Source organism: Canis lupus, chromosome 15 (genome assembly GCF_011100685.1).
Source record: "Canis lupus familiaris isolate Mischka breed German Shepherd chromosome 15, alternate assembly UU_Cfam_GSD_1.0, whole genome shotgun sequence".
In the NCBI taxonomy this organism is placed as follows: domain Eukaryota; kingdom Metazoa; phylum Chordata; class Mammalia; order Carnivora; family Canidae; genus Canis; species Canis lupus.
The window spans coordinates 18,140,230-18,160,828 of record NC_049236.1 but is presented as its reverse complement, the minus strand read 5'-3'; the positions used below and the strand labels follow the sequence as shown (position 1 = coordinate 18,160,828).

The 20,599-nt window shown below is 50.0% G+C and overlaps 1 protein-coding gene and 1 long non-coding RNA gene across 4 annotated transcripts in view; both read left to right on the top strand.

The window, feature by feature from the left end:
* LOC106557526 overlaps positions 1–13,670 on the top strand; it is a 44,947-nt gene extending 31,277 nt beyond the window's left edge. The window contains exon 2 of the long non-coding RNA XR_005370348.1: positions 11,931–13,670. This is a non-coding gene — a long non-coding RNA (uncharacterized LOC106557526). The remainder of the gene's footprint in view (positions 1–11,930) is intronic.
* Positions 13,671–14,201: 531 nt separating this feature from the next.
* On the top strand, positions 14,202–17,528 carry EDDM3B (epididymal protein 3B). 3 transcript variants are annotated; one of them, XM_038558424.1, is made up of 2 exons: positions 14,202–14,357; positions 16,570–17,528. In XM_038558424.1, exon 2 carries the CDS (start codon positions 16,595–16,597, stop codon positions 17,030–17,032), a length of 438 nt encoding a protein of 145 aa, XP_038414352.1. In that variant the 5' UTR covers positions 14,202–14,357; positions 16,570–16,594; the 3' UTR covers positions 17,033–17,528. The 3 variants fall into 3 exon arrangements, with proteins under 3 accessions (XP_038414352.1, XP_038414350.1, XP_038414351.1); XM_038558422.1 differs by having other exon boundaries at positions 14,203–14,357; positions 16,396–17,528; XM_038558423.1 differs by having other exon boundaries at positions 14,207–14,357; positions 16,577–17,528.
* The last annotated feature ends 3,071 nt before the right edge of the window (positions 17,529–20,599 follow it).

Here is a 20,599-nt window from a genome sequence, read left to right as displayed (position 1 = left end):
AGAGGGTGCTCCCAGCGCCTGACTCAGCCCTCACCGGGGACAGCGGCCCTTGCAGGGCTCCCGATCCATGATGGAGGGTCCCGCTGAGGGCGCCGGTGACAACGCGCCTCCCCAAGGCCAGACGTGGCGCGTCTGGAAGCATCTCCAAACTCTGCCGAGTGTCACTAGGGGACAAGGTGCACAATCCCTCTGCAAATCATTCAGCAAATTCGCGTGTCCTTTGGGCTGCTTCCTGGATGCGATACATACGTGGATGGCAAGATGCCCTCTTGGCCTCTTCCCTCCAAGTTCATCTCCCTTCTCACTCTCTTACTGTCTTAATTAACAATAAAGAAGGAGTTGTTCCTCTGAAGGAACAGGGTACCACTGGGCGTGTTCGCCCAATGGGTTTGGTGACAATACTTTAAAGCTCATGACTGCTGTCGTTCTCTACTTTCTTCTAGCTACAAGTCTGGGCAGGGCCTATACCCAGGACCAGTTTCCTTCCTTTTCCACCCTCCATGAGAGTACAGCCGGGTAGGTGATTGGGCCAGGGCACCTCATTTAGCCCCAGCCCCACTATCAGCTCCCTGTGCCCTGAGGCAGGTCTATAGCTCTCTCGGGACTACAGTTTTCTAATCTATAAAACCAAAGGGATGGGTTTGTTCAAAGTCCCCTTATGCTGATGACTTTCTAGACGAGCATCCATTCTCTTTCTAGCAGAGCTGGCATGTGTGTGAGTAGGCATCTCCAGAATGGTCGCCTCATTGAGATCTGGTTTAGTTCAGAGCTCTTCTCTCAACACGAAGCCACCTTAGAGGCCTAGTTGACTTCGGCACCTCCTAGTGCAGATTTCTCTCTCAGGCAGCTTTAGACAACCTCCGAGTGTCCACGCTGGCAGCTAGCCTCTGCCAGGGCTTGTTAGGTGTCCTGGGCCTTGACAACCCTTGGATATTTCAGTCTGGCTCTGGTGCCACAGAGGGGAGAGACTAATGCAGAGGCAAGATTAGGGCAGGAGACAAGAACAGGACCTGGAATTTTCTGAGTATCTTCGAAACATGCCTAATAGAGCCTGAGGGGTGCTTAGCTGGCTCAGTTCATAGAGCAAGAGACTCTTGATCTCGGGAATTCTAAGTTCAAGTCCCATATTGGGTGTAGAGATTACTTAAAAATAAAGCCTTTATAAAAAAGAGAGGTTGAGAGCTGGGCCCTGCTTTAGGCCAGCCTGTTTGGCAGCTTCTCTTCCCTACCTCCCTCAAGCTCTCCCTTCCTTTCCATAAACACTGCTGAACAATTATTTAGGAGGAAGGCTGTCCGATAATGGGGGCTTGGGCTGTTGTAACATAGAGACAAAATCTGTAGGTGGACATGACTAGTCACACATGTGGTCATGTTTATAGACCTGTGAAATTAAGGAGCTTCAGGGCAAGGAGGGCCATTTGTGATCTGGCTCTAAGCCCTTCACCTTCAAGGTAGAGAAAATGAGGCACAAAACCAAGAACAGAATGAAGAAAACCAAGTCTTCATTCCTCGAGTGTGTGTTTTTATGCTTTGCCTGCAAATTTTTGTTCTTTTTTTTTTTTAATTTTTAAAAATGATCAGACAGGAAAACTTATCTTTTCCATATACGAGTCTCTGAATTTTAACACAGGTGTAGAATTGTTACTGGATGATTTCTCACTGCCTTTAACTCAGGAAATGCACGGGGAGCCCTGGCCCTACAGAGGTCAACTGTTCCATCCCAGGAACCTCAAGGGGTGGCTGGACAAATTTTCAGCATAGCTCTCGGCTGGATCTGCCAACACTGTTGCCAAACAAACTCAGATAAACTCATCACAAGAGACGCTAATAACTCAAGAGATGAGTTTGGGAAAAAGAAAGGGGGAAATTTATTTCCAGGGCCAGCAGCTGGGGGAGGTGGCCAGCTCAGGCCTTAACAACCAATCTCTTTGCCTGCAAGATGGACACCTAGAGTTTTATAGGAGGAGATTCAGGGCAGGGAATGGTACCTGCAAGAGAGCAGGCAAGGATCATGGGTGGGATGGGCATGTGTTCAGCCCATGATCTTCGGGAAGGAACGGGATATGTGGGATGGTTTTCTAGTCATTCTGTTGATTTCAGGGCTTTTCTGGTCTGGAGGTTGGAATGTTCCTGGTCATTATCAATGCCTCAAGAAAGTGCAATAAGAAATAACCGTTGGGTTCTATAGTTGAGGAAGAGACTCACTGACAGAACTGTACAAGCATTATCCCAACCAGGACACAGAACAGTTCTATCATCCCCATTTCCCCTTGTGCTAATAATCTTATATAGTCATACACTTTCCCCCACTCCCTCCACACCTAAGAACAACTGGCCTATTCTCTGTCACTATTGTTATGTCTTTTCAAAAGATTATACGAATAGAATTACACAGTATGTAACTTACCAAGACTGCCTTCTTTTTTTTTGTATATATTTTTATTGGAGTTCGATTTGCCAACATATAACACCCAGTGCTCATCCCATCCAGTGCCCCCCTCAGTGCCCGTCACCCAGTCACCCCCACCCCCCGCCCACCTCCCCTTCCACTACCCCTTGTTCGTTTCCCAGAGTTAAGAGTCCCTCATGCTTAGTCTCCTTCACTGATATTTCCCACTCAGTTCCCCTTCTTTCCCCTTTAATCCCTTTCACTATTTCTTATATTCCCCATATGAGTGAGACCATATAATGTTTGTCCTTCTCCGATTGACTGACTTCACTCAGCATAATACCCTCCAGTTGCATCCATGTGGAAGCAAATGGTGGGTGTTTGTCTTTTCTCATGGCTGAATAATCTTCCATTGTATATAGAGACCGCATCTTCTTTATCCATTCACCAAGACTGCCTTCTTTTACTCACATAATGCCTTTGAAATTCATCCAAGTTGTTGTGTGGATTATTCCTTTTTATTGCTCAGTAGTGTTCAAGTGCATGGATGTTTCATAGCTTTTTTGTCCATTCACCCACTGGAGGACATTTGAGTTGATTCCATTTAGGGTGATTATGAAGACAGCTGCTTGAAACATCTGTATACATATTTTTGTGTGAATTGGTAGAAGAATAGACACAGGGATCAATAGGACAACCTCAGTAACCCAGAAACAGACCCAGACAAATATAATCAAATATTTTTTTTTAAGTTTTTATTTATTTATTTGTCAGAGAGAGAGAGCCCAAGCAGGGGGAGTGGCAGAGGGAGGGAGAAGCAGGCTCCCTGCTGAGCAACGAGCCCAATGTGGGGCTTGATCCCAGGACCTTGGGATCATGACCTGAGCATAAGGCAGATACTTAACTGACTGAGCCACCCAGGTGTCCCTGATCAAATGTTTTTTGACAATGGTGCAAAGTGATTCTAGACAGAAAAGATATTTTTTTCCAACAAATGGTGACTGAACGTTCAAAAAAACCCATGCAACTCCCTTCCCCAAATTTCTAAATCTTAAATCTTTCTTCCCTTGCCCACTCTTTTTAAATTTTATTTAAATTCAGTTTAGTTAACATAGAGCGTATTATTATTTCTTGTAGAATTTAGTGATTCTTCAGTTGCATATAACACCTTCTGCTCATTAAATCAAGCGCCCTCCTTAATACCCGTCACTCAGTTATCCCATCTCCCCACCCCCTCCCTCTATCAACCCTCAGTTTGTTTCCTATGTTAAGAGTTTCTAATGGTTTGCCTCCCTCCCTGTTTTCCTCTTATTTTATTTTTCCTTCCCTTCCCCTATGTTCATCTGTTTTGTTCCTTAAATTCCACATATGGGTGAAATCGTATGGTATTTGCCTTTTCTGACTGACTTATTTCACTTAGCATAATACTCTCTAGTTCCGTTCACGATGTTGCAAATGGCAAGATTTCATTCTTTTTGATCCCCTGACAGAGGCAACTCTGCACCAGTGGAGATATCACAGAGGCAACTCGGCACCAGTGGAGATACCTATGATATGCTTCTTAGTACTGGACCCACCAGCTGGATTTGCTCTCAACCAGAGAGTAAGTGGAACTTTGAGGTTGGAACAGGGCAGGCAGTGAAAGCAAAGGAAGTGAGAAGAAGGAAAGTACGGGTGGGGCATGCCTGGGTGGCTTAGTCGGTTAAGCATCCAACTCTTGATTTCAGCTCAGGTCATGATCTCAGGGTCCTGGGATCCAGGCCTGCTCCAGGATCCATGCTCAGCATGAAGCATACTTGGGAATCTCTCTCCTCATCTGTCCCTCCCCCCTGCTCGCAGGTGTTCTTTCTCTATCTCAAATAAATAAATAAATCTTTAAAAAAAGTAAGGTAGTAAGGAATTATGGATATGGCGTCAAGGTAGTAGGTCTAGAGAGACTTAGAGGTCAAAGTGATGAGAAAATAAGATAAAAAAGGATGACATAATTGGATACATAGTTCCCTTGGTTCTGTTGACTTCCTATTCTGGAAAGTTCACTGATTAAATCACTCAGGAGTAGGAGGAAAATTTATTTTTTCTCACAGGAAATATACACTTTTCCAAACTTCTGCTTTCCTCTCTTGGGCTTTTAGGAATGGTATGTCCACTCTATGGCAAGCCTCGATATTTTGCTTAGGTTCAATAGTGTGATGTCCAAAACTTGTAGTTTTTAGAGCATCCATGCACTCCTGAAATTTCTTTAGTCACCCTAGATAATGGGAGATGTAAAACCATCATTTCTTTCCTCTTACTCTCTAGTTTGATTCAAGTCATTGCAAATAGCAAAGATTTCATTTTTAATGGCTGAGTAGTATTCCAGTGTGTGTGTGTGTGTGTGTGTGTGTGTGTGTGTGTGTGGCTCTTGTGGACATTGTTGCTATAAATATTAGGGTGCGAGTGCCCCCTTTGGATCACCACGTTTGTATCTTTGGGTTAAATGCCTAGTAGTACAATTGCTGAGTCATAGGGTAGCTCTATTTTTAACTTTTTGGGGAATCTCCATACTGTTTTCTAGAGTGGCTGCCCCAGCTTGCATTCCCACTAGCAGTGTAAGAGGGTTCCCCTTTCTCCCCATCCTCACCAAAATGTGTTGTTTCCTGTCATGTAAGGTGGTATATCGTTGTGGTTTTGATTTGTATTTCCCTGATATGGGGTGATGTTGAGTATTTTTTCATGTAACTATTGGTCATTTCTATGTCTTCTTTGGAGAAATGTCTGTTCATGTCTCTTGCCCATTTCTTGACTAAATAACTTGTTCTTTGGGTATTAAATTTGATGAGTTCTTTATAGATCTTGGTACTAGCCCTTTATCTGATATGTCATTTGCAAATATCTTTTTGCATTCTGTCCTTTGTCTCTTAGATTTGTCGACTGTGTACTCTGCTGTGCAAAACTTTTTTATCTTGATGAAGTCCCAGAGTTCATTTTTGCCTTTGTTTCCCTTGCCTTTGAAGACTGCTCTAGCAAGACCTTGCTGCGGGGGAGGTCAAAGAGGTTGCTGCCTGTGTTCTCCTGTAGGAATTTGTATGTATCTTTCATCCGTTTTGAGTTCAAAATTCAAAATTAAGTAATAGGAAATCAAAATATCCAATTGTTCAATACTGATGGTAATTACACACTTACTTTTTTTAAGGTTTTTATTTTTTATTTTTCATGAAAAATACATAGAGGCAGAAACACAGGCAGAGGGAGAAGCAGGCTCCCTGTGGGGAGCTTGATGCAGGACTCGATCCCAGGACCTTGGGATCACACCCTGAGTCAAAGGCAGATGCTCAACCATTGAGCCACCCAGGTGTCCCAATGGATCACTGTTTCATCTGAGAGACTCATGTGCCTGGCAAAGCAAAGTTTGTTTACCAATCCTTTTCTCTTCTCACCTTCTTCTGAATTGTCTCCCCCTTTTAAAGCCCTAGACCCCTAGCCTTTCCTTAGCTCAGGATGGTCCATAAGCCTCAGTTGGCTAGCTGCTACTTAGTCTCATATTTTTGTAGGGCTCCTGTATTTATGGCATATTAAAAGAGTTTTTGTTCTATTAACTGCCTTTTTATGATGCGGGGACTCACTCTTAGCCAAGAACCTAGAAAGGTGGGGATCCCTGGATGGCTCAGCAGTTTAGTGTCCGCCTTCGGCCCAGGGCATGATCCTGGAGTCCCGGATTGAGTCCCACATCAGCTCCAGCATGGAGCCTGCTTCTCCCTCTGCCTGTGTCTCTGCCTCTCTCTCCCTCCCTCTCTCTCTCTGTCTCTCTCTGTCTCTATGAATTAATAAATGCAATCTTAAAAAAAAAAAGAAAAAAAAGAAAAAAAAAGAACCTAGAATGGTACACGTAAAAATTACTTTTCCTCTCCTGTGCCTAGGACCTAAATGCTTAACCCCAATCAAATTCTTTTTTTAAAAAAATGATGTTATTTATTTATTTGAGAGAGAACGAGAGCAGGAGAGAGGGGAAGAAGGAAGAACAGACTCCCCATGATCAGGGAGCCAGAAGGGGTTCGATCCCAGGATCCTGAGATCATGACCTGAGCTTAAAACAGATGCTTAACTGACTGAGCCACCCAGGTGCCCCTAGCCTAATTTTCATCCCAGTCCTTCAATATCTAAATTCACTACCTGGTCCCAACACCATAACTTCTGTAATATTTCAGTATTTGGCCAAAGCAAGAATGTTCTTAGATCCCAATGCTTTTTCTTTTCTTCATCTATACTTTCTCTTTATGTAATCCAATAGACCATGGGAGAAATGACTCTAAGGCTACAATGGATTGCTATCCCTATTACTATTTATTTATATTTAAAACATTAGTTGATCCCATATGGAAGCCAATACTAAAGATGTAAGATGTGTCATTGTCAGCGTTAGAGCCTGTGTGTGAAAGTACCACGGAGGTGCCTGTGGTACCTTCCCGTAAACATAGGCCATGGGTTCAAGGGAAATATGTTAAAGCCCTGGGCAGAGTGGGAGGGATGGAGAACTGTCTTCTCCAAAGTCCCAGGGACACAGGCTGAGACAAGTGGCAGAGGCCCTGGGTCTCTGAGAAATGAAGGTGAACTGAAGCCCAAATGGTTCTCCTGAGGATGTTGGCAAAGGCAACCTAGGTGGCTCCAAGCTGGCAATTATGGGAAAGGGACCCCAAACACACATATTCACAGTCCTTAGAATGCAGGAGAAAATGATTTTATTGCTGTGAACAGGTGCAAGGACGCTTGGCCGAAGGTGCAAGAGGAAAACCATGGGGCCTGGGCCGTTCTTGGCCCTCTGCCCTATTGCCTTCCTGTAGTCAGCCAGCCACCTGTTTTACTTTTAGATAAAATTATATTTTAACCCTTCACACTTTACTGGTGTTGTTTCCTCTCCCTGGATGCTCTTCCCACCTTGTCTCCTGGTTCCTGACTCACCTGCTCAGCTGCGTTCAGCTCTCCTCTCCTCTGAGCTTGTCCCTCTGCAGGCACAGCTGTACTGTGTCAGCCTGGATTGTCCAGCTCCCACCAGCACCTCCTGCATTCCACTATAATCATGAAATTATATTACCATGTACTGAAGTGTACTTGAAGGGTGAATCCAGTTAGACAACCTCAGATCGGCAGCCCCCGGGGGTTCAGTCAGTTAAGCAACCAAGCAATTCTTTCTGTGGGCTCAGGCGCCGACTCAGGTTGTAAGATCCAGTCCTGAAGTGGGGCTCTGCACTCAGTGGGGAGTCAACTTGGGCTTCCCTCTCCCTCTCCCTCTGCCCTCCTGCTCCTTCTCTCTCTTTCTCTATCTCAAGTAAAAATAACCCCCTCCCCATTATAGAACATATAACAATATATAAAAATTCCTTTTAGTAAAATGTTAAAAGATGGTGTTTAAAATCATTTAGGAAGAAAATGGATTTAAGCACAATCAGTATAATAGCTTGGTGTTGCTGCTTGGGTTTTCCCACATCTACTTTCCCCCATGTGGATAGTTGCACATTCATTTCCTTTCAGGAACTGTCTTTCTCTTTCTTCTGTGCAATATCCGTGGGGTTATCCATCCAAGTTTCGAATCCTCTTCCCCGGGCCAAGTGACGCTCATGAGATTCAGGCTAACCAGCCTCTTTCCTGTAGGAGACCAGAAGGGAGCACCCTAAAAGATGGCTCTCTGACACAAAGATTATTTTGAGAAACTGAAGACAAAAGAGCAGCTCTGAAGGAGAGTATAAATTCCCATTTACAAAGAAGGGGGATTTATCATAATAGAGAAGAGTTATTTTCCTTTCTGTAAGGTAGTTCTTATATTATGTATCTTTTTATTAGAACTTTCTTTTTTTTTCTTAGAACTTTCATGGGAACATTATATTTATTGAAGACATTATTTATTTATTTAAAAAGGTTTTATTTATTTATTCATGAGAGACACAAAGAGAGAGAGAGAGGCAGAGGGAGAAGCAGGCTCCATGCTGGGAGCCAGACGTGGGACTCGATCCCGGGACTCCAGGATCACGTCCTGGGCCAAAGACAGGTGCTAAACTGCTAAGCCCCCTCCCCGTCCGCCCCAGGGATCCCCTATTTATTTATATTTAAAACATTAGTTGATCCCATATGGAAGCCAATACTAAGGATGTAAGTTGTGTCATTGTCAGCGTTAGAGGCTGTGTGTGAAAGTACCACAGAGGTGCCTGTGGTACCTTCCCGTAAACATAGGCCATGGGTTCAAGGGAAATATGTCAAAGCCCTGGGCAGAGTGGGAGGGATGGAGAACTGTCTTCTCCAAAGTCCCAGGGACACAGGCTGAGACAAGTGGCAGAGGCCCTGGGTCCCTGAGTAACGAAGGTGAACTGAGGCCCAAATGGTTCTCCTGAGGATGTTGGCAAAGGCAACCTAGGTGGCTCCAAGCTGGCAATCACGGGAAAGGGACCCCGAACACACATACTCACAGTCCTTAGAATGCAGGAGAAAATGATTTTATTGCTGTGAACAGGTGCAAGGAAGCTTGGCCGAAGGTGCAAGAGGAAAACCATGGGGCCTGGGCCGTTCTTGGCCCTCTGCCCTATTGCCTTCCTTCCAATCACACAGAGCTCCCAATCTGAAAAGCATCCAAAGTCTGCTGTCCCTTACTCTCGTCTCACATCTTGGCCCTTTACTTATTTCTTCTATGGGAACCATGGGAATCAACAAAGGAAAGAGAAAGCAGAGACATCATGAGAGAGCCTGGCCCAGGGGGAGGGACCGCAATGGCCACCTTGGTCTTAACCGAAGTGTGTAGGACCCAGCGGGACGGTGTCGTCTAAGTGGACGGGAAGCAGAAGATTGGGAGGGTAGCCTGGCTGCGAGTTGTTACAGGCAACAATGTAGAACTGGTTCTGGTACGTAGTACGGTAGGTGCACTGGGGCCGGCGCCCAGTGAGAAGGCAGTAGGTCATGTTCACCCTCCCTGCGCTCTTGTGGCAGTTTCCCAGGCCATTCTTACAGGTCATGTTGGGCTGTTGACAGGTAGCAACCACGTTTTGGAAGGACTCTTGCAGAAAGGTGTTTTGCCCCTTACATATGTTAGGGCGATAATTGATCTGAGGCATTTCAGTGCTGCATCTCACCGGACCCGCTCTGACGTGCTCGGTGATAAACCACCGAACGGCAGTGACGCCTGGAGGCGGAGCAGCAGCTGGAGGCACTGGTCCCCATGATCCCAGCAGCAGCAGCAGCAGCAGCGGCCACGGCCCTGGGAGATGCAGCATCATCCCTCTGGGCAGGAGGAGGGAAGAAAATGAGGGAATCACAGTGGTCAGAGCAATAGGAACAAAATGATCCTTCCCAGCCATTAGGTGCTTATTGTGCCTTTAAGGTTTCCTTGCTCCTTTCTTGATCTTCATTTTATTTCATTCTTTTTTATGCTTTTATTCTTGGTTTCAGAGCGAGCGAGACAGCGGGTCAGAGAGCACCCAAGGGATGGGGGCCGAGGGGGGCTGAGAGGCGCACTTGCCTCCGAGCAGGACCCCACAGCCGGGCTCTGACGGGCTCGGGCTTAGCCCCCCCCCCCCGCCCCCGCAGAGGCAGGCGCTCTCCCGGGGCTCCCCGGAGGTCACCGGGGGTCACCGGCTGGTGGTTGTCACCTCACCTGCCCGGCACCTTGAGTGTCCAGGTCCCGGAGGGCCTGAGTCCCACCAGGAGGAACAGGAGGTAGGAGTACTGCACCCCCTGCAGACCCCGGTCCCCTCCCTGTCCTGTCCCCCCGAGGGACTGACCCTGGGCCCGGCCTCCCTTCCGAGGCCCTGTCCTCCCACCGGCCGCCCTGGGCCCCGGGTCCCCTCCTGCCTGGGCCGCGGCCGCCCTCCTACCAGGTGTCCTGCGAGGCTCCGGATGTCACCCAGGCCACGCGCAGCCCGACTCTGAGGTCGAGCCTGCTCCCCACCCTGGGGCGGCCTAAGTACCCCGGGGACCTGCGTACTTCCTGGGCGGGCCAGGCCTTCCTTCCCCTTCTGCAGCAACAGGGCTGCGGCCTTGACCTCAGGTTCCAGCACCAGACCCGCCGCGGGACCTTGATGCTACGGTGGCCACGGCCCTGGACCTGGGGTGCGGTGGGGGCCCCCGGCACGGGTTACCCCCCTGCTCGGTTTCCTGGGCCACAGCCCCGGCTGCCCAGCCTCAGGAGCTCATGACCAAGTGACAGGGACCATCACACAAACAGGCACATCGCAGGGTCAGGACTGAGCTGGGCTGCAGAAAGGAGCGCTGGGCGCAGGGACAAAGGACAAAAACTGAGTGTGTGCTCGGCCGGCTCTCAAGTCTCCTCCTCTACAGCCACCCGGGTTAGGGCAGGTGCCCACCTCCGCACGTCCACAGTCGCCAGGACCCCAAGCCCCCTGCAGAGGAGCACCCCATCAGAGCCCCCGGGGCCGGGCGGGACCCCCCAGCCCGGGCTTCCCGTCAGAATTGCCTGGGAATCTGTCAAGGATGCCAGGAAACAGAGTCTGTGGGGAGCAGGCTGGGGCCTACACAGGTGTGCTCAGCTCCACAGGGTGCTGATCCCCATTCCCAGTGAAGAGCCCGCGTCCCCACCCTGGGTTCCCCCCAACGCTCAGGTCCTGGAGGTTTAGCCACTTGGCACTTTGTGCTCCTTCAGGTGGTGAATTCCTGTCTGGCTGCCCCAGGATAGCTCGGGACAGGGAGCGCAAGACCCCAAGGGAGCTGCCCTCTCCCGTCCAGGTCTCTTCCATGATCTCAGGTCTCACAAGTGCAGGGGAGGGAAGGCCTCTGCCTCTTCCCTCCAGGCCGTCCCTGCGCCTCCATAGAGAAGCAAAGCCCAGACCAAGGAGAGGAAAGCGGGCACATTCCCTTCTGGTCAGTGTGAGGGGACGCGGGAGCCTCCTGGGGACAAGGACCCAGGAGGAGGTTAGGGCTTAGTGTCCCCTGCTGGGTCGGGGACAGGGGGCCCCGAGGAACCCTGGGCCGCATCCAGGGGGGAGCTCAGTGTGCTCGACAGGGGGGCAACACAGGAAGACCTGTGCTCAGAGGTGTCCCTGGCTTTGCAGAGAGGGAGGCTGCTCTCCTCTGGGTTGGGACACCCTGGCCGGGAGGGGTTAGGACCTGCCCCCGGGGAGGTGAGCAAGCCCTCCCTGCAGCCGGCACTTCTCCGCGTTCTTCAGCCGCAGAGGTTCAGCACGCCAAGCTGCCGCATCCCCTCCACGTCGCTGGGCCTGCTGCCTGCAACAGCAACTGAGCCCAGGCCTGGTCCCCGAGATCCCACAGGGTCAGCGTCTCTAAGCAGGCCACAGTCCCTAGGTCCCTTCTCGGCACATTCAGGCTTCCGGGACGCTGCGTCCTCGGGTGGCTGTGGCCTCTGTGTGTCCCGCATCTGACACGAGAGTGACCCGAGCAGTGAGTCTGGGCCTGAGGCTCAGGGCACCCCCGCGTCCCGGGGTGCCGGTCACTTGGATGGCGTGTGAGGAGCTGCAGCCCGGGCTCCTGGGGCCGTGGAGGCCGGTGCCCGGGTTGTCCCGCGGGGGCTCGTGCTGGGTCCTACAGCCTCCTTCTTCTTTCCCCACAGGCGGAAGGCACCCTCCCCTGTTCTCAGGCCTGAATCCACCGCTTTGCACACCTGCTGAGGGGAAAAGTGTGCAAGACCCGCAATGCACGAGAGCGACCACACGTGGTCCCCCATGGAGCGCCCAGACCTCCTGCCAGACGCACCAGGGGGAGCAGACGGGACAGAGGGGACCCCTCGGCGGGTCCGTCATGTTCCAAACGCCACGGTCCACAGCAGGCGATGCTAGGGATTTCCTGGTCACCGCCAGGCACGTGACCTTGGTCCACAGAGAGCACACGTGGGCATAAACCAAGATCACGTTGGAACTGCTTGTGACATTTACTGATGTAATCATTATTAATTAATGAGCCACCCAGAGGAAAACCAGAGGGAAGAGGAGGAGGGGCGGTGGGGACGCTGCATGGAGCCCCGAAGGTGAGACCCTGGCCCTTTATGGACATTCTGGCCGTCTGGTCACCTGAGCTCTTCAGGGCCCTGTCCTGCGGCCAGGCTGGAGTTCGGGAGCGGGGTGGTGGCCCGGGCCGGGAACTCAGGCTGGGCACACTGGGCTGGGCAGCACGTGGCCGCCCGGGGCTCTTCCTCCCTGGTAACCGGGGTCCCGGCGACGAGGTCGGCTTGCCGCTCCCTGATGGCTCAGCGGGTCCCCGGGTCCCCGATGACGCTGAGTTGCCTGCGGGCCTCCACGTGGGCCACACAGGGGGCGTGGGGACCTGCCCCCTGACACTCTGCTCGGCCAGGCCACGGCTCAGGGCCCCCGCACCTGGGCAACACTCCTGAAGCTCTCACCTCTCAGCCTTATTTGACTTTCTTCTTTCTCGAGGACACTGCACTGAACATGGGGCTCGACCTCTTGACCCCATGATGAGAGGTCACAGGCCGGACCACCAGCCACCCAGCCTCCCCCTTCTGGGGGCTCTCAGAAGTCTGCTGGGGTGGCTGCACCTGGCGGGTGCCACCAGAGCCTGGCCGAGGCCCCGATGACCCCTGCCCCCACGCTGCCCCCTCCAGGCTCCCCAGCCCCGCCTCTCCTCTCTGCCAGGGAGCTCTGGGCAGCTTGTGGACCCGGACCCCAGGGGCGTCCCAAGGCCAGGCCCGCGCCAGGAGGCTCAGCCCCGGGTGGGATGTCGCAGCTCCCGGAGGACACAGCTCCCGCACGAGTCACAGTGTGTCACCCCTCCGCACGGCGGCAACAGAATTTGAGTGTCGGGTCAGATGACGTTGAACCTTTAAGGACCGAAGAACAATGTGCGCAGACAGCAAGATGCGGGGCAGGAAGGACCCTTGGGCCTCGGGCGGCCTTCCCTGCTGTCCTAGGTGGGCGGGAAGGGGGCGCAGGAGGCCGTCCAGGCCTGACTCAATCGGCTGATTTGAGACAAAGAGTAGTTTTTCTTTCGAGGCGTCTTTTCCATTTGTAAATTCATTTTTCAAAATGCCACCAACAGTGCCAGGAGAAGCAGGGAACGCGATGTTGCCCACATGGAGGCCTACAGGGGACGGCCCAGCGGGAGGGGACGGAGGAGGCCGCGGGCTTCCTGGGAAAGGGGAAGCTAAGTTCACCAGGATGGGGATCTTCTGGAATTCTTTGTCCCTCTTGGCAGGTCCTAGGAAGTCCTTCCCTTGTGCTCTCACGGGCTCATTTCATTTCCTAAGGTGAGGAATTACCTTTCAAAAAGTCAACAATGTAGATAAATACAAGCCAATATAGAGTACTCAAAACAAATCATATCGTTTTTCATCTGCCTGGCGTATTTCAATAAATAAAATATAAAACCATCGGTGTTCCCTCCATTCTCCTTGCCATTCTCACTCCTCTTAGCTCTTCTCAGATGACATCATAACCACGGAGTGTGTGCAGCCCCGTTTTTACTTTTGTATTTTATCCATAACATATTCCTAAGTGGCATCAACCTCTCAATTGTGCTTCTCTTCAATTTGTTTTGGCTGTTCTACGGGCTTTTGGCTCTTGCCCCTCGGGATGAAGATTCTACGTTTCATAACTCAAGAGGTTTTTTTTTTCTAGCTTCCCCGAAGTTCCCGTAGAACATAGCCTAGTCATGCAAGGAATTTTCTCCACAAGTTTCTAAGGAAGCCAGTCTAGGAGACCGATCTGGGCTTGTCTCCTGGGAACTCCATCCAGATTACCCTCCTCCAGGGTTACCCCTGCCCAGGGCCTTATCACTCTTTTGTGCCCAGAAGTGAGTCTTTGATATTGGACACCTGTGCTCCAGGCTATGCTCAGAGTGAACCCAAGTGCCCTGGATGAGAAGACACGGAGCAGGCTCACAGGGAAGGCTGGCCCCCGCCCCCGCCACACTCCTCATCAGTCCCAGTGCCCCACCTCTCACGACTGCCCCTTTCTTCACTGCTGCACACTTCCTGGCTCTCTACTCTTCAGATCCACGGATTGATTTCCTCGCCCAGTGACACGTAAGTGTTGGATCTGAACAGGGGGAGTCAGAGTTGGGGTTGGTGCCGAGGAGGCTTGAGAGGAAAGGGCCGGGGACACTGGACGGGGCCTCACTGAACCTGCAGGCGGTAGAGTTCAGACTGGAAAGTGACCCAATTTCTAAGATGCAAAGACCTGAAGTCAACTCAGGATTAATCCCACCGGTTGGATCTGTCCCCTCACCCCCTTCTCCCCTACGCCCGCTGCCTCCCCAATCTTCCCAAGGACGATACATTGAGGCAACTTGAATCCTGGTCTTCTATCCTGGTGAGGTCCTGTAGACAAGGTAGAGCGAGCCACCCATGTGAATGTGCCGACTTGATGTCTATGCCTCATACAGCCCTTGACACGCTGGAAGAGGACAAAAATTTCCTTCTCTTTCAAGGTTCTTCCAGCCAGTTTCAGAATTGCGTTGACAGGGACGTCTGGATGGCTCAGGTGGCTCAGCACCTGCTTTAAGCTCAGGTCGTGATCCAGGGTCCTGGTTGGAAGCATGCATGGGGCTCTTTCCTCAGTGAGGACTCTGCTTCTCCCTCGCCCTCTGCCCCTCCCCTGACACATGGTCTCTCTCTCTCTCTCTCTCTCTCTCTTTCGCTCAAATAAAGAAATGAAATGTTTTTTAAAATTAAATTAATCAAAGAATTAAGTTGACACAAGACAGATTTAACAGGAGAAAAAACCCAAGCTTTATTATATGCTCATAAAGCCCCAATAGTGGCAGTGTGATCCCAAAGAGATGACAGAGGCAGACAGTTTTTAGACATTTTAAACAATGAGAAGTTACATTTGCTAGGAATTAACAGGACAGTGAAAACAAATGTCTGAGAGTTTTAATCAGTAAGGACTCCAAAGCGGAATCTGACCTGACCTAGTAGGTTAGTAAAAAGGAAGAAAGTTTGTTTACAGAGCCTTCCTGGCTTTAGAATCCCTGTGGCTGGTGGGTGCCTGGCTGGCTCAGTTAGTGCAGCATGCCCCTCTTGATCTCAGGGTTGTGAGTTCAAGCCCCACTTTGGGCAAAAAGCTTACTTAAAAATTAATGTAAGAAAATTAGTAGTATTCCTCTCTCCGGTGATAAGAACGTCTTTTTATTTCTTAGGACAGGAAGGGTCCCTTTCATATGAGAGGTCATTTTCTACTTTTACGGGGACAGAAGAGGGTCTGAGGGTCCTCGCACTGGCTGTTTTCCAAGTAGCTTCAGGTCCAATAATCAAATGCACTGTGACACCTTGTGGGGGAGCCGGCCCTGGGTCCCTGCAGCAGTCTCAGAAGTGCTCTCACGTACTCGTCTCGTTAGACTCTCACAGGTCTGCGAGGCAGCTATTACGAGGCCCATCGGAGGACCCGGCGCTCAGAGAGCTGAGATCCCGATTAGAGATGCCCTAGGACCCACTGTACTCCTCATGGTCAATGAGGACAGAGAGCGGGCTCATAGGGGAGACCTTCCCACACAAGCCTATGCCCTCATTGTGACCAGGGGAGTTCCCTGTGAGGGCAATTTCAGGCTTGGCACTTAATTGATTAGAACAAGATTTCAAATTTCCTATACGATCCAATTCTTAACGACCAATCCAGATGATTTACAATCATGACCCTGAGGGAAATGGCCTCTGAGAAGGATGTGCACAGTCAGAAGTGACAGCGGGCTTCACACAAGCTTTGGGGAAGTTGATAAGGAGTCAGAATTCGATAAGCACCGTCTTGCAAAATCAGTGTAACTGTAGCCTTGGGATTTCAGTGACCCGAAGCCTTCTTGCTCGGGAAATATCACCCAAGTGTCCACCCGTCTTCCGCATTCCCTTAAGCGGTGACAATGCTTTCCCCTTCACAGCTCTGAAGCTTGGAAATACCAATTTCCCTTAGAGCCATGCTCCTAGAGGGTTGATCTGGACTATAGAGCAGAGTTCACGAGAGGGTGACTGGCTCCTCGGTTTGGGGGGAAGAGCAGGCCGATGGGAGAGGTGTGAACTTCTCGCGATAACCTCCACCAAGTGTTGACCGTCTTGTGTTTGTCTCACTCAGGCTCTAGCGTATTTTCAGCTTTTGTACAGTTTCTCACGCAATGAGATTTATGGTCTCAAGCCTGGGAAGAAAAAGGTGACACTGGGCCCCACGTTGGCAGCAAAGCGATTCTCAGGTGCGAGCCAGCTCTCAGGGCAGGGTGGAGATTATGCTCTCTTGTCTCCTCCCTGTGAGCGTGCAGGTGGCTCTGGCGGCGGAGATGGCATCCTGTCTACCGATGCTCGGCCCTCTCGTGGCCCTGCTGTTTGCGCTCTGCGGGCTGCTGGTCCACGGCCAGAACCTGTCCTGGAGGGCGTTCATGGAGCAGCACTACCTGAGCACAAGCTGGAAGTTCAGCGACTACAAATGCAACAATCTCATGAGGGAAAGGGAAGCTCCAGAGGACAGGAAAGATCACATCTTCATCTATACCTTGTGGCACAAAATCGAGCATATTTGCCTCAGGAAGTGGAGAGATCCTTACAGAAACGTATATATATGGGCCCAGCATCCCTTCCTAATACTCCAGTGCTACCACAAGAAGAACAGAAAGGGCTACAGAGAGCACAGCAGCTACAGCTACGTGGAATTCCACTGTGGCGGGAACGGGTATGTTGATGGCATAGAGGACATCCGGGTGGTACACATCAAAAAATAGGAAAAGAGCGAGTCCTCCCACACCCCCAGGGTGGAGGAGCGTGACCAGTGCTTCCCAAGTGGTGGCCCCTGCCTGCCTATGTCAACAGCTCTCGCGCCCCGTTCCCTTACGTTGATGTGCCAATGTCTTCCAACTACTGAGTTGCGCACCACGTGGCGTCTTCTGGTAGGAGCTGTCTGCATGGTTTCTCTGCCTCCAATACCCTCTGCCCTCCTTTACCTGGTCTGCTCTTACCTTTTGTTAAGATTAAGCTCCCAGGGCAGCCCCTGTGGCACAGTGGTTTGGCGCCGCCTGCAGCCTGGGTGTGATCCTGGAGACCTGGGGTTGAGTCCCCCGTCAGGCTCCCTGCATGGAGCCTGCTTCCTCCTCTGCCTGTGTCTCTGCCTCTGTGTGTGTGTGTGTCTCTATGAATAAATAAATAAAATCTTAAAAAAAAAAACTTACACATTAAAAAAAAAAAAAAGATTAAGCTCACCTGGCTTCTCTCCTTACTGAACCGAGGAGTTTCCTGAGAGTGACTCTCCTCACTCCACCCAAACGGAAAGGTCTTCCCTTCCCTCCATGAATTCGATCATTCCAAGGTGTAGGACATTTATCTACGTTAGGTGTGTGTGATTAGTGTCGGTGTTACAGGCTGCGTGATATCGATTATACTTGCACATGATTTGCACGGAATGTGTTATGGTTATGGACTCAGTCGTTAAATGTGTTTCTAAGAAAATGCAGGGATTTTAGGCAGGTTAAGGCTTTATGTTTCTTGGGAATTATAAATTACGTAGGTGATTATAGCAGGAATGAGCTTATCTGATAATAATCATTTTCACTAGGAAGAGACGTAGAGTGGGATAAAGGACTTTAGAACATAAACTTCCTGAGGGTCGCCGGCGGGCAGGTGGGGGGCAAGATGGGGTAACTGGATGATGGACATTAAGGAGGCCCACAATGCAATGAGCACAGGCTCTTATAGGAGACTGATGATTCACCGACCTCTACATCTGAGACTAGTAACACTTTATACGTTGTTTAATTGCATTTAAATTAAGAAAATAAAAACTGTAAGCTTCTTCAAGGACGGATCTTATAATTTACATTTCGTGGGTAAAAAAACAGGAAATAAATCGCAGAAGGAAATGTTGAGGACACAAGTAAGTAACTGCTGAGAATTCTGTTTGCTAAATGGGCAAGAGAGATGCGGAGAAAGATAAATCTTCACTTCAGATAATTACGCCTCAAGCAGGTACGGGGAGGAGAAATACTAAACATTAGAGTCCCTTGTATCTTCAGCCTCCTGCATGATTGAATGACTCCCGTGTTGAAACAGGTAGAGAAAAGACCCAGGTAACAGCATTTCCAGGGAGGTGGCCGTGTTCCTCGTCCTGAATGTCTGGCCTCAATGAGTAGCCAAGGAATCCAGGTTGGCCATCACGTTCCACGAGCAGCTCTTCAGCTTTGCGATTTTGAACTGCACCTGGGCTTGAGCAGAGACCGGGAGGTGATGACTTATACTAGCCAGACTCACAAGAGATCAGTGTCAATCCAGTTGTTCCCTATCGATGCTCAGTTTATGGATGAGGAATACTGACTGTTTGTCTCAGCTGAGAAAAGCTGCTTCCAAATGCAGTGGCATGGGGCACCTGGGTGGCTCAGTCGGTGACGTGCCTGACTCTAAATTTCAGCTCGCGTCATAATGTCACAGTCATGAGATCCAGCCCCACAGCCAGCTCTCTGCTGAGCCTGGAACCTGTTTGGGATTCTTTCTCTCCCTCTCCCTCTTCCCACTACCCCTCCCCTTGCTCACACAGGCTCTTGCTCTCGCACTCTCGCTCTTCAACATGAAAAGAAAGACAAACCAGGTGAAAACAAAATATAATGGCCTATTTTGTGGTAGCATATTCTGGTTTCCTAGAGTTATATTTCAAAGTGGTCTATTCCGGCCTCTCACAGTAAGTTTTCACAAATACCTTATTTTAAAATTAGGTAAAATTTTTTTAAAATAAATAAAAAGTAAAATAACCAGCATGCTAGACTACAACAATGAAGGGAGAAAAACTCCATAGTCCCTACTAACTTTGTGGTCACACTGTCTAGTGTGATCCCATCTACACAAAAATACAAATATGAAATATAGGAAAGGTATATAATACATAACAATATATTGGCAGTGGTGAACTTTACGTAGAGTGGATTTTAAATGACATATAATTTGAAAGTTCCAAATGTTCTTTTTTCTTCTTTTTTCTCTTTTTGACTATATGCATCATGTAATTTTAAAACAGATATTATCATCTGTTCCCCATCAGACTCTTATCATCAAAGTGCACACAAGGGGTAGACAGAAAAGGGCAAAGTCCATGATTAGTCTCCCACGGGGCTGAAGAGGTGCATAAAACAGAACCAAGCAGAGACCAGGACAGAGTGTGAAGGGACGCTCATAGTGTCCCTGATATGAGTATCGTGCTCCTCATGCTTTCCAAAGGGTCCAGGAGCCAGGTGTCCGGGCTCCTCATCAAAACTCAAACTTAAAAGCAAAAGTACAATAAAGCAATTTCAGGACCCGGTTTTCTTGACTCAGTGTCCCGTGACTGGGGCGGCAGCCCATCTCCCAGGTCGGACGGAGCTTGGGGAGCTGCACAGAGGGAAGGCTTGTATGGGCGGGGCTGTGGGGCAAGGACATTTCAGCCACAGGAAAGAAGGGTTGTTGGAGGCAAGGCCACTTTCTTTAGGAGAAGGTCAGGGGCTCGTGGTGCCAATGAGCTCCCCTTCCTCGGGGACTGGAAAGAGCCCGTGTGGCAGATGACTCCTTGGTGCTGACAGCCGCGTCCCCACCGCTGGTTGACCCTGCATTTCTGGGGTTGGAGAAAGCACAGTGGGGTGAGGTGTTAAACCCCAGCGCGCGGGCTCTCCTGGCAAATATGACTCTATCTCACACTTGTGCTTCTCCTTTTCACTTTCCTAAATGTCCATCGCAGACCCAGGAGACACATGCTCTTATTTCCCTCGCGTGGTCTTATTCCAGGGAAGCTGTGTGGGTCCAGGGCTAGACGGCAAGTTGCTCACTGGAGGAATTCGAACCCAAGAGAAGCAGGAGAGAAAGTCACTGTGTAGATGTGCGTCAGGGAAGCCAACCTGCCTTGAGGACCTGCAGTAAGAGCAGGAGAGGGGGACAGCATTGCTGTAGGGTGGGGTTTTTTTAAGACCTGTTTATTTTAATTTTATTTATTTATTCAATTAAAGATTTTATTTATTTATTCATGAAAGACACAGAGAGAGAGGCAGAGACACAGGCAGAGGGAGAGGCAGGCTGCCAATGGGGAGCCTGATGTGAGACTTGACCCGGGAATGCTGGGATCACGCCCTGAGCCCCAGGCAGAAGCTCAAGCACCGAGCCATCCAGGAATCCCTTATTTTTATTTTAGAGACAGAGAGAGAGAGAGAGAAGGCACAGGAGGGCAGAGGGAGAGGGAGAGGGACGTCCACGCTGACTCCGCACTGAGCGCAGAGCCCCACTCAGGACTCGATCTCGCAACCCTGAGTCGGGGCCTGAGCCCACAGAAAGAATTGCTTGGT

Bases quoted from the DNA above. Each gene is read 5' to 3' on its own strand.
- EDDM3B (XM_038558422.1), top strand. From the start codon at position 16,544: ATGCTCTCTTGTCTCCTCCCTGTGAGCGTGCAGGTGGCTCTGGCGGCG.